General features: G+C 48.2%; 1 protein-coding gene across 8 annotated transcripts in view; it reads right to left on the bottom strand.

Moving 5' to 3' along the window:
- The window catches only part of slc39a14 (solute carrier family 39 member 14), a 46756-nt gene that overhangs the window by 24790 nt on the left and 9597 nt on the right, over positions 1-12369 (bottom strand). For 5 of the 8 annotated variants that reach the window (XM_041209939.1, XM_041209946.1, XM_041209945.1 and 2 more), the window contains 4 exons: positions 6595-6755; positions 5119-5275; positions 3809-4055; positions 518-704 (listed from right to left, as the gene is read on the bottom strand). In XM_041209939.1, coding sequence (XP_041065873.1) covers positions 518-704; positions 3809-4054 — 433 coding nt within the window. In that variant the 5' untranslated portion in view covers position 4055; positions 5119-5275; positions 6595-6755. The remainder of the gene's footprint in view (positions 1-517; positions 705-3808; positions 4056-5118; positions 5276-6594; positions 6756-12369) is intronic. The other 3 variants (XM_041209943.1, XM_041209944.1, XM_041209942.1) reach the window with 2 other exon arrangements.

Genomic DNA, 12369 nt, shown 5'->3' with positions numbered 1-12369 from the left:
CGGTGAGGGGGTGTGTGATGGGATGAAGGGGGCGGGCGAGGGGGTGCGTGATGGGATGAGGGGGGTGGGTGAGGGGATGAGGGTGGCGGGCAAGGGGATGAGCGTGGCGGGCAAGGGGGTGAGTGGGGCCAGCGAGGGGGTTGTGCGAGGGGTGAGGGGGTGGGCGAGTGGGTGCTTGATGGGATGAGGGGGGCGGGCAAGGGGGCGAGTGGGGCGGGCGACTGGGGCTGGCGAGGGGGTGAGCGAGGGTGGTGGGCGAGGGGAAGGGAGGCCAGGGAAGGGGCGAGGGTGTGGGTGGCGGGGAAGAGGGAGGGAGGGGCGAATGGGGAAGGGGGTCAGGGAAGGGGGGCGCGAGGGGGAGGGGGGCAAGGGCGAGGCCAAGGACAGGTTGTGAGGGGGAGGGATGGGAGAGAGAGAGAAGAGGGGAGGAGGCAGGATGAATTTGTCTTTACAGGCAGTGTAATTTTTTTCCTGGTTCATGTAGACATCATGTGCTCGAAGGTTGAAGGTGACTTACCCTCTGAGGGTGTGGGTTTTAAGAGCAGGGTGTCCTCATCCTCCTCATTCTCCTGGTTTTCTGCTGCACAAGCTCCACTCTCCAGTTGTTGAAGGATGGTGGGACAGATGTGTTTGAAGGCAGCGCTGTCTATTCTGCTGCTGTTGTTCAGATCGTGAACTGCAAAGAGCTGCGAGGAGGAGAAGCACTGAAAGAGGAGGGAAAGCATTGCTGAGTCATTCCTTGATACTCTGAATTACCTCCCGATCTCTCAGCAACATTCCTCAACCAGAAGTCAGATCCCAATGTTCTCACCCTCACCCGCTCAGTGAAGCCCACATTCCTTAAATGAATAACAAAAAACTTGCTGTTGACATTGCTTGCAAAGAAGTGCAGTTCAGTGGTTTGTTTTGGGAGTTCGAGCTAAATTAGTTTAAAAGCATTCAATGAAGCCTGAAAAGCAACATCGTCATGGAGATGGATGGAGCTTAGCAAGGTTTTTAAAAATTCATTCATGGGATGTGGGCTTCACTGGCTGGGCCAGCATTTATTTCCCATACAAAAACAGAATTACCTGGAAAAACTCAGCAGGTCTGGCAGCATCGGCAGAGAAGAAAAGAGTTGACGTTTCGAGTCCTCATGACCCTTCGACAGAACTTGAGTTCGAGTCCAAGAGTTGAAAGATAAGCTGGTTTAAGGTGTGTGTGTGGGGGGCGGAGAGATAGAGAGAGAGAGAGAGAGAGAGGTGGGGGGGGGGGTGTGGTTGTAAGGACAAACAAGCAGTGATAGAAGCAGATCATCAAAAGATGTCAACGACAATAGTACAATAGAACACATAGGTGTTAAAGTTAAAGTTGGTGATATTATCTAAACGAATGTGCTAATTAAGAATGGATGGTAGGGCACTCAAGGTATAGCTCTAGTGGGGTGCGTGATTATTTCCCATCCCTAGTTGCCCTTGAGAAGGTGGTGGTGAGCTGCCTTCTTGAGCCGCTGCAGTCCTTGTGGTGTAGGTACTCGCACAGTGCTGTTAGGGAGGGAGTTCCAGGATTTTGACCCTGCGACAGTGAAGGAACGGTGATATATTTCCAAGTCAGGATGTTGAGTGACTTGGAGGGGAACTTCCAGGTGGTGGTGTTCTCATGTGTCTGCCGCCCTTGTCTCTTTAGATGGTAGTGGTTGTGGGTTTGGAAGGTGCTGTCTAAGGAGCCTTGGTGAATTCCTTCAGTGCATTTTGTAGATGGTACACACTGCTGGCACACTACGTTGGTGGTGGAGGGAGTGAATGTTTGAGGATGGCGTGCCAAACAAGCGGGCTGCTTTGTCCTGGAGCTGAGAAGGTACCAGAAGGTCATTGGTTCCGTGCCAGGCAGTTAGGGCTCAGAGAAGCACTGCGAGCCCTTTGGGCAGTTAGGGAGACTGGAAATCAGAGAAACCCGGGACAGTGCCAGCTTAGTGAAGCTAATGGTCTACAAAAGATTTTGGAAGTCTGCCGGCAATTAGATGCAGTAGTGAATCGTTGTGAATCCCACGGAACACAGTCTCCGGATAAGAGACTGAGCCATCCGGTGGTGAGCAGTTATTGTGGCAGTCCAAATCTGAGGCATTTGGAGGAATTCAGAGGTTAAATCTTCGAAAGTGAAGAGTTGAAATCCCTCCTGTGGGAGACTACGTTTTACCAAGATTTTGTGACTCGTGGTTTGCACTGACGTCTGGGTGGGTTGCTGAGAAATCTGTGGGATCTTGGCCGTATCTGTCATTTAATGTACAGTGTAGTATAATCGACCAGAATTTGCATGGTAATTCAAATTTACTACATGTCAATTCTGAATGTTAGAGTATAAGGTGGATATTGTAAATTGTTGCACTTTCCAGACTTTGTATAGTAAAGTTTATCTTCTTTGTTTAAAACAGTGGAATCTTGTGCCTTTATTGTCCTAGCAAGTAACTGGAATTTCAAATTTTATCTATTCAAAAACATTACTGATCCTTAATAGGATTGTAACAAATGGCACCAGGTAAATTGCTCATCGGAGAGCTGGTGCAGACACGATGGGCCGAATGGCCTCCTTCTGTGTTGTAACATTTCTGTGATTCTGTTGCTGTTAGGGAAGACGAGACCTGGGGATAGTCCAAGGTTTCTCAGAGGTTTCTGAAGACTGAATAGCCGATGGCTCTGGGCCAGAATTTGAAAGAGCTGGAACACAGCGACGTGTGATCAGCTTTTGCTGCTGAAATTGAGGTAACTGAGGAACAGCAACATCTGAGTGCCAACCTATGTTTAAGGGATTGGGAGAGGCTATCTTGAGGCCTGGGAGATGCTCAAAAAGAAGAGCAAGGATTGTGAAGATGTTTCACCCAAACTCAGGGAACCACTGGAATTTGGGGAAACATGTGATGAGAGAGGAACCAAGTGCGGAGATGTGGATCAGAAGACAGGTGGAGGCAGTGGGGGAGGAGGAAGCGGAAATCAACCTGTGAAGTGATTGAGGCATAGATTTGAGTTTTTCAGAGATCTTCGAAAGTGAAGAGTTGAAACCCCTCCTGTGGAGGACAGTGTTTTACCGAGATTTTGTGACTCATCGTTTGCACTGACATCTGGGTGGGTTGCTGAGAAATCTATGGGATCTTGGTCGTATCTGTCGTTTAATGTAGAATGTGGTATAATCGACCAGAATTTGCAGGGTAATTCATATTTACTTCATGTCAAGGCGAGTCAGGGAGACAGGAAAATGATGGGAGCAAAATGTTCCCCACAAGCGCAGGAAGTAATAATCAATCAGAATTTAGCTTCAACAACAATTTTAATTTATATGACGACTTGAATGTCATTTAAAGTTAGTCAAGGCACTTAACACTAGCTATTTATCAGGCAACATTTGACACCAACAAGTCAGGTTGATGGTCAAAAGCTTGGGCAAAAGGGTAGGTTTTAAGGAGTGTTTCAAAGAAAGAAATATTGAAAGAGAGGGTTAGGGAAAGAATCCCAGAGCTCAGGGCCCCAGCAACTTAAGGCATGGTCACCAATGGGGGAAAGGTGAAAACTGGGGATACTCAAAGGGCCAGAATCAGGAGGGCAGAGAACTCAAAAGGTTGTGGGGCTGGAGAAGGTTACAGAAATAGGAAGGGGCGAGGCCATGGAGAGATTTGAGAATTTTCAATTGGGGCATTGGTTAACCAGGAGCCAGCGCAGGTCAGCAAAAAAGAGATGATAGGTCAATGGGGTTGAGTGCAAGTTCGGGTGCAATGGCAGGAGAAGTCTGGATCAGCTCAGGATTATGGAGAGTGGAAAGTAAGCAGCCGAACTCTCACCTTGGAAAGGTTAGCAGTGCCCAGGTCTGTTGGTATCTTAGCATTACCCACACCGACATCCAGCCGGTTAAGGAGTGCCTTTAGCTGATGGAGCTCCAGGACTCCATTGTCCGCGTAACGATCCAGGAGGTCATGGAGAAAAGCTGTGGGCAATACGGTCACATTCCCCTCTGATCTGGCGACCGATAGCTGGAGTCCCAGCAGGAAGATCAGCCACAAGTTGTCAGGGTCACACCAAAGACGCATTCTGAGAAAATACAGAAAGCCATAACTGAGCACACTACAGTTGGACTTGGCCAATCACCACAGACTGAGGCCTCTACCCAAGGTCAGTCAGTCCACAAACCTACTCTTCTTTATGTGTAGAATTATGGCTAAATTTACAAAGAAACACCTAGTGGTCAGAAGTTGTAACTACACAATGACAATTGACATAAATTAGAATGCGAAATAGTGACAAAAAGCATGACCTACAATTTGAATTAAAGGATGTTTTGGAATAGGAGATGCGAAATTCACACAAAATAATTTCCATAGTGCCTTTCACAATCTCAGGGTATCCCAAAGAGCTTTATAGCCAATTAAATATTTTGGAATTGTAGTCACTATCATAACAAAATCCAGTTTGCACACAGCAAGACCCCACAAGCAGTGATGTGATGACCAGATCATCACCTTTAGTGATGTTGATCGAGGGATAAATATTAGCAAGGACACCGGTGAGAACTCTGTTTCTCTTAATTCAGTCACGCCATGGGATCTTAATACATCCACCGAACAGGCAGACACATATGCGGTTTCATGTTCCATTAGAAAGACAGCATGTCCAACATTACAGCTCTCCTGAATGACCTTGTTGCTCCTTCCGCTTCCGCTTCCGTTCCGTGCCTCGGTTGATGACTCACCACCCCTGACTTGTGAACGAGAATGTTAAAGAGGAAATTAAGACTTGAGCGCTCACAGTACAGTACTGATGGAGTCTGGCACTGTCAAAGGGTCAGCGCTGAGGGTGTGCCACACTATCAGAGGGTCAATATCACTGCCTTTGTTACAGGCTCATCTGTTTTAGAGAGGTTGGCTGCCATTGAATGAGATCGCATCTGCCTCATCCCTGAGCTTACAAACTGGTAACCAATCTTAGGCTTGGGGCTAATTCCTGCTGTCATCTTCTCAGTCCAGTAAGTCAGGAAAAGCGAAGACTGAAGGGGGAAGGAGATCACCCAACCAGAGTTATCAAGCCAAGAATGCAGGCAGTTCCAGAGGGTTGCAGCTGCAAGGATTCAAAAATAGGACTTGAAATCATACTGCACCTTTAATCACCTCAAGATGTCCCAAAGTGATTCCCAGAAAATGAGGTCCTATTCGATGAATTGTCACCGGTGAGTGGACAGATCAGAGATTCTGAGACAGGGTATTGAGCTTGTCTGCACTTGCTGCAGCTGTAATATTTCACACTGGTCTGTGTTCCTAGACATAAGAAAAAATACATTTAAATAGCCAGCATTGGGCCTGTTTATAAGTGTTTCTCAACGCCTACTGTCAGTCCCATATCATGGAATGATGTGAATTGGCTTGCAGTTCATAGCTGTGTGTTCCAGTTAAACAGCAGCAAGCTTTGTTGAAGGCATCATATGTTCCTGACTCCTCTGCTGCCAGAGGTCATCGTGCTGATAAAAGGAACATTTTGCCCTGGTATTTATTTCCACTTAAGTTTAGTTTGCTTGGTTTACTGCAGCAGACGGGTGGGGACATTCACTCCTGTCTCGTGTTGTATGGTGTGAATCAGTATCAACTCCTGTGCATGCACACAGTTTAGATGGAGCTATACTCTATATCTACCCCCCATGCTGTATCTGCCCTGGGAGTGTTTGATGGGGACAGTTTAGATGGAGCTTTACTCTGTATCTACCCTGTGCTATACCTACCCTGGGAGTGTTTGATGAGGACAGTGTAGAGGGAGCTTTACTCTGTATCTAACCTTATGCTGCACCTGTCCTGGGAGTGTTTGATGGGGACAGTTTAGATGGAGCTTTAATCTATATCTACCCCATGTTGTACCTGTCCTGGGAGTGTTTGATGGGGACAGTGTAGAGGGAGCTTTACTCTGTACCTAATCCCATGCTGTACCTGTCCTGGGAGTGTTTGATGGGGACAGTGTAGAGGGAGCTTTACTCTGTATCTAAAACCGTGCTGAACCTGCCCTGGGAGTGTTTGATGGAGCAGTATTGAGGGAGATTTATTCTGCATCTAACCCCATGCTGTACCTGCCTGGGAAGTGTTTGATGGGACAACGTAGGAGAAGCTTTACTCTGTATCTAACAGTTGGCACTGAAGGACCTCAAGTTTATTAGCCACAGCTTTCAGTGTAAATGCTGAAGAGTTGAGGCACACAGTTGCTCGGGAGAATGGGGTAAAGTTAAAGTTTGACAGTGAAGTTGATCTTGGTTGGGCTGTTGAACTTTGGCACGTTGTGCAGTACTGGCGATGTTGGGAGAGCACATCAATATGACTTCCTGGCTAGTCACTGCTCTAAATCATTCAAAAATATTGACAAATATGAAGTAACGTCTGCAGGGCGTACTAATCTTTCTCAGTGCCCTGTCCAGGAGGTGCTGATTCTCCCTGGGTGCCCAGTTCAGTGGGTGCTGACTCTCCCTTGGAACCCATTAAATCAATAAAAATCTGCAATTTGAAATATAATGATGGCCATGAAAACATTGTTGATTGTTCTAAAAACTCATCTGGGTCACTGATGTTCATTCGGGAAGGAAATCTACTGTCCTTACCTGATCTGGCCTAGATATGACTCCAGACACACAGCACTGTAGTTGAATCTTAAACGTCCTCTGAAATGGGCAACCAGTTGTATCAAAACTGCTAGAAGATCAATAAGGAATGAAATCAGGCAGATCACCAGCAGACAGACAACCAGCATCGATCTAGGCACCTGAAACAACAATGGCAAACTCAGCCCTGTCGATCCTGCAAAGCCCTCCTTATTAGCTTGTGCCAAAATTGGGAGAGCTTCCTCACAGACTAGTCAAGCAACAGCCTGACATAGTTATACTCATGTAATCATACCTTACAGACAATGTCCCAGATACCAGCATCACCTTTCCTGACTATGTCCTGTCCCACTGAGAGGACAGACCCAGCAGAGGTGGCGGCACAGTGGTATACAGTCAGGAAGGAGGGAGCCCACAACATCGACTCCAGTCCCCACATGGCATTAGGTCAAACATGGACAAGGAAACCTCTTGTTGATAACCATGTGCCACCCTCCCTCAGCTGATGATTCAGTGCTCCCCAATGTCGAACACCACTTGGAGGAAGCATCAAGGATGGCAAGGGCACAGAATGTACTCTGGGTGGGGGATTTCAATGTCCATCAACAATAGTGGCTCAAGCTGGGTCTGCGGCAGGTGGTGGAGGAACCAACAAGAAGGAAAAAACATACTTGACCTCATCCTCACCAAAGTGCCTACCACAAATGCACCTGTCCATGTTAGTATTGGTAGGAGTGACCACTGCACTGACCTTGTGAAGGCAAAGTCCTGCCTTCACATTGAGGATACCCTCCATTGTGTTGTGTGGCACTACCATTGTGCTAAGTGGGATAGATTTCGAACAGATAGAGCAACTCAAACCTGGGCAATCATGAGGCGCTGTGGGCTCTCAGAAGCAGCAGAATTGTACTCAACTACAATCTGTAACCTCGTGGCCCGGCATATCCCCCACTCTATCGTTACCACCCAGCCAGGGGATCAACCCTGATTCATGAAGAGTGCAGGAGAGCATGCCAGGAGCAGCACAAGGCATATCTAAAAATGAGGTGTTAACCTGATGAAGCTACAACTCAGGACCCCTTGTGTGCCGAACAGCTGAAGCAGCATTTGACACACAGAGTTAACCAATCCCATAACTAACGAATCAGATGTAAGATCTGCAGTCCTGCCACATGCACTCGTGGACAATTAAATAACTCACTGAAGGAGAAGGCTCCATAAATATCCCCATCCTCAATGATGGGGGAGCCCAGCACATCAATGGAAAAGATAAGGCTGAAGCCTTTGCAACAATCTTCAGCTATAAGTGCCGACTGGATGATCAATCTCAGCCTCCTCTGGATGCCAATATTCAGCCAATTCGATTCACTCCTCATGATATCAAGAAACAACTGAAGGCACTGGATATTGCAAAGGCTGGCCAAGCTGTTCCAGCACAGCTGCAACACTGGAATCTACCCAGCAATGTGGAAAATTGCCCAGTTATGTCCTGTATACACAAAGCGGGACAGATCCAACCCATCCAATAACCGCCTCAATCTACTCTCGATCATCAGTCATGCAATGGAAGGGGTCACCAACAGTGCTATCAAGCAGCACTTGCTTAGCAATAACCTACTCATTGATGCCCAGTTTGGGTTCCGCCAGGACCACTCAGCTCCTGACCTCATTACAGCCTTGGTTCAAACATGGACAGAAGAGCTGAACTCCAGAGGTGAGGTGAGAATGACTGCCCTTGACATCAAGGCAGCACTTGACTGAGTGTGGCATCAAGGAGCCCTAGCAAAACTGGAGTCAATGGGAATCAGGGGGATAGTATTCCACTGGTTGGATTGATACCTAGCACACAGGAAGATGGATGTAGTTGTTGGAGGTCAATCATCTCAGTTCCAGGGCATGACTGCAAGCATTCCTCAGAGTAGTGTCCTAGGTCCAAGCATCTTCAGCTGCTTCACCAATGACTTTCCTTCCATGATGAGATCAGAAGTGGGGATGTTCGCTGATGATTGTACAATGTTCAGTACTATTTGCTACTCCTCAGATACTGAAGCAGTCCATGTCCAAATGCAGCAAGACCTGGACAATACCCAGGCTTGGACTGACAAGTGGCAAGTATCATTTATGCCACACAAGTGCCAAGCAATGACCATCTCCAAGAAGAGAATCCAACAATAGCCTTTTGACATTCAATGGTAGCATTATCGCTGAATCCCCAACTATCAATATCCTGCAGGTTACCATTGACCAGAAACCGAACTGGACGAGCCACATAAAAATCGTGGCTACAAGAGAAGGTCAGAGGCTAGGAATCCTGTGGCGAGTAACTCACCTCCTGACTCCCCAAAGCCTGTCCACCATCAACAAAGCACAAGTCAGGAGTGTGAATGGAATACTCCTGACTTGCCTGGATGAGTGCAGCTCCAACAACACTCAAGAAGCTTGATACCATCCATGACAAAACAGCCCGCTTGATTGGCACCCCATCCACAAATATTCACTCCCTCCATCACCGACTCACAGTGACAGTAGTGTATACCACCTACAAGGTGCACTGCAGGAACTCACCAAGGCTCCTAAGACAGCATCTTCTAGACACCCGATCTCCAACACCTAGAAGGACAAGGGCAGCAGACACATGGTAACAACATCACCTGGAAATCCCTCCAAGCCACACTGTCCTGACTTGGAATCTCTTCTTGGAGATGGTCATTGCTTGGCACTTGTGTGGCATAAATGATACTTGCCACTTGTCAGTCCAAGCCTGGGTATTGTCCAGGTCTTGCTGCATTTGGACATGGACTGCTTCAGTATCTGAGGAGTAGCAAATAGTACTGAACATTGTACAATCATCAGCGAACATCCCCACTTCTGATCTCATCATGGAACGAAAGTCATTGGTGAAGCAGCTGAAGATGCTTGGACCTAGGACACTACTCTGAGGAATGCTTGCAGTCATGCCCTGGAACTGAGATGATTGACCTCCAACAACTACATCCATCTTCCTGTGTGCTAGGTATCAATCCAACCAGTGGAATACTATCCCCCTGATTCCCATTGACTCCAGTTTTGCTAGGGCTCATTGTTCCTTCACTGTTGCTGGGTCAAATTCATGGAACTCCCTCACAAACAGCACTGTGGGTGCACCTAGACCACATGGGCTGCAGCGGTTCAAGAACCTTCTCAAAGGCGATAAATGGGCAATAAATGTTGGCCTGGCCAACGACGCCCACATCCCATGAATGAATTTTTAAAAAGTGCTGAGGGAGTGCTGCACTGTCGGGGGTCAGAACTGAGGGAGTGCTGCACTGTTGGAGGGTCAGTACTGAGGGAGTGCTGCACTGTCGGGGGTCAGAACTGAGGGAGTGCTGCACTGTCGGAGGGTCAGTACTGAGGGAGTGCTGCACTGTCAGAGGGTCAATACTGAGGGAGCGCTGCACTGCCGGAGGGTCAGTACTGAGGGAGCGCTGCACTGCCGGAGGGTCAGTACTGAGGGAACGCTGCACTGTCGGAGGGTCAGGGCTGAGGGAGTGCTGCACTGTCGAAGGGTCAGGGCTGAGGGAGTGCTGCACTGTCGGAGGGTCAGGGCTGAGGGAACGCTGCACTGTTGGAGGGTCAGGGCTGAGGGAGCGCTGCACTGTCGGAGGGTCAGTACTGAGGGAGAACTGCACTGTCGGAGGGTCAGTACTGAGGGAGCGCTGCACTGCCGGAGGGTCAGTACTGAGGGAATGCTGCACTGTCGGAGGGTCAGGGCTGAGGGAGTGCTGCACTGTCGGAGGGTCAGGGCTGAGGGAACGCTGCACTGTCGGAGGGTCAGGGCTGAGGGAGCGCTGCACTGTCGGAGGGTCAGTACTGAGGGAGAACTGCACTGTCGGAGGGTCAGTACTGAGGGAACGCTGCACTGTCGGGGGGTCAGGGCTGAGGGAGCGCTGCACTGTTGGGGGGTCAGGGCTGAGGGAAATCTGCACTGTTTGGGGGGGGGGGTCAGGGCTGAGGAAGCACTGCACTGTCAGAGGGTCAATGCTGCATTGTCAGAAAGTCAGAAGTGAGGGAGTGCTGTGCTGTTGGAGGGTCAGGGCTGAGGGAATGCTGCAATGTCAGAAGGTCAGTGCTGAGGGAGCGCCGCACTGTCAGAGGGAAAGGCTGAGGGAGCGCCGCACCATTGGAGGGTCAGGGCTGAGGGTGTGCTGTAATGTCAGAGGGTCAGTGCTGAGGGAGCGCCGGACTGTCGAAGGGAAAGGGCTGAAGGAGCATCGCACTGTCGGAAGGTCAGCATTGTGGGAGCGGTGCATTGTCAGACGTGCAGTCTTTCAGTTGAAATGTTAAACTGAGGCCAGAGATATGCTCTCAGGTGGACAAAATTAGTCCAAAAGCATAGGGAGTTCTCCTTGTGTCCTGATCAACACTAAGCTCTCAATGTGTCAACACTACTTGGGTACTTGTCTGTCACTGTATAACACTTGCGTAGAGAAAAAGTATGTATGGGTCACTGTGTAATATATGGGTACGGCACTGGTCTGGCATCAGCCTGTTTACATTTGGATGTTGCAATAAATGATTAATCAGCTAGTGCTGGCAAGCCACCCGATTCCATGTCACTCCGACAAACACCTTCCCAGTTATTACTGCGTATCAGTGGTTACAATGATAACACTGCAGGAATAACTGGACATGGAAAGAACTCAGCTGTTTATAGCTTCATTCAGCTCTCAGCGCATTGCAAAGTGCTTCACACTGACGAGTCATATTTAAACAAGACTCACTACTGTTTTGTCAGTGTTAGCCCAGCCAATTGGCACATAGCCACATCCCACAAGCATGGCAACGAGGTGAATGATTCCATTACCTCTTTGCAGCAATGTTGATTGAACGATAAGCATAGACGCTCCAGTGACTTAGTCGCATAATATAGGCTGAGACTCCCAGTGTTGTACTTAGTGAGTGCTACACAGTCACAGTGTTTCAGATAGGCATTAAACCGAGGCCCTATCTGCTCTTTCAGGTGATGTAAAAGATCCCACAGCCACAATTAGAAGTCTCCAATGCTCTGGTCAGTATTTACCCTTCAAACAACATCCCTTGAAGAGATTATCTGGTCATTCTAACGCTGCTCTTTCCAGGAGTTTGCTGTACGCAAACTGGCTGTCATGTTTCCCACATTATAAGTGACTACACTTTAAAATTAATTCATTGGCCGTAAAGTGCTTTTAGATGCCTTCATACAGTAAAATGTGTTGTCAAAACATCTTTCTTTTTTCTAATATTTGTCCATATTTGCCTTGGCTTGACTCCTGGGCCAGAAAGTGTCAAACTGCCAGCACTGACAATGGTTCTAATGTCCACTCTCTACAGCACAGAAACCACCCTCCTTTCCCCCCACCTCCCCCGACCCCCATCTGAGCCCAGGAAATACCATCTTCACAGTATCGTCACAGTGCAGGAGGCAACCATTCAACCCATCAAGTCTGCACTATCATCTTGATACTCATCAACAACTTTATTGGAGCAAGTCGTCCTGAAAAGATTTCAGAGGTTAATGGTCAAAAAGGAAATGTGAGCTATTGAAATGAGAAGGGACCAAAAGCTTGTTCAAGGAGGTGGGTTTATGTGAGGATCTTGAAGGAGATCGAGAGAGACCTCGAAGTTAAGTGAGGGAGTTCTAGGGCATGGTGCTTGGTGGCACAGTTTAGCCACTCAGCTTTTTAAAAAAAATTCATTCATGGGATGTGGGCTTCGCTGGCTGGGCCAGCATTTATTGCCCATCCCTAGTTGCCCTTG

The sequence above is a fragment of the Carcharodon carcharias genome, chromosome 17, assembly GCF_017639515.1.
Source record: "Carcharodon carcharias isolate sCarCar2 chromosome 17, sCarCar2.pri, whole genome shotgun sequence".
Lineage (NCBI taxonomy): Eukaryota > Metazoa > Chordata > Chondrichthyes > Lamniformes > Lamnidae > Carcharodon > Carcharodon carcharias.
Note: the sequence above shows the minus strand (reverse complement) of the source record. Positions and strands in the feature narration are given on the sequence as shown.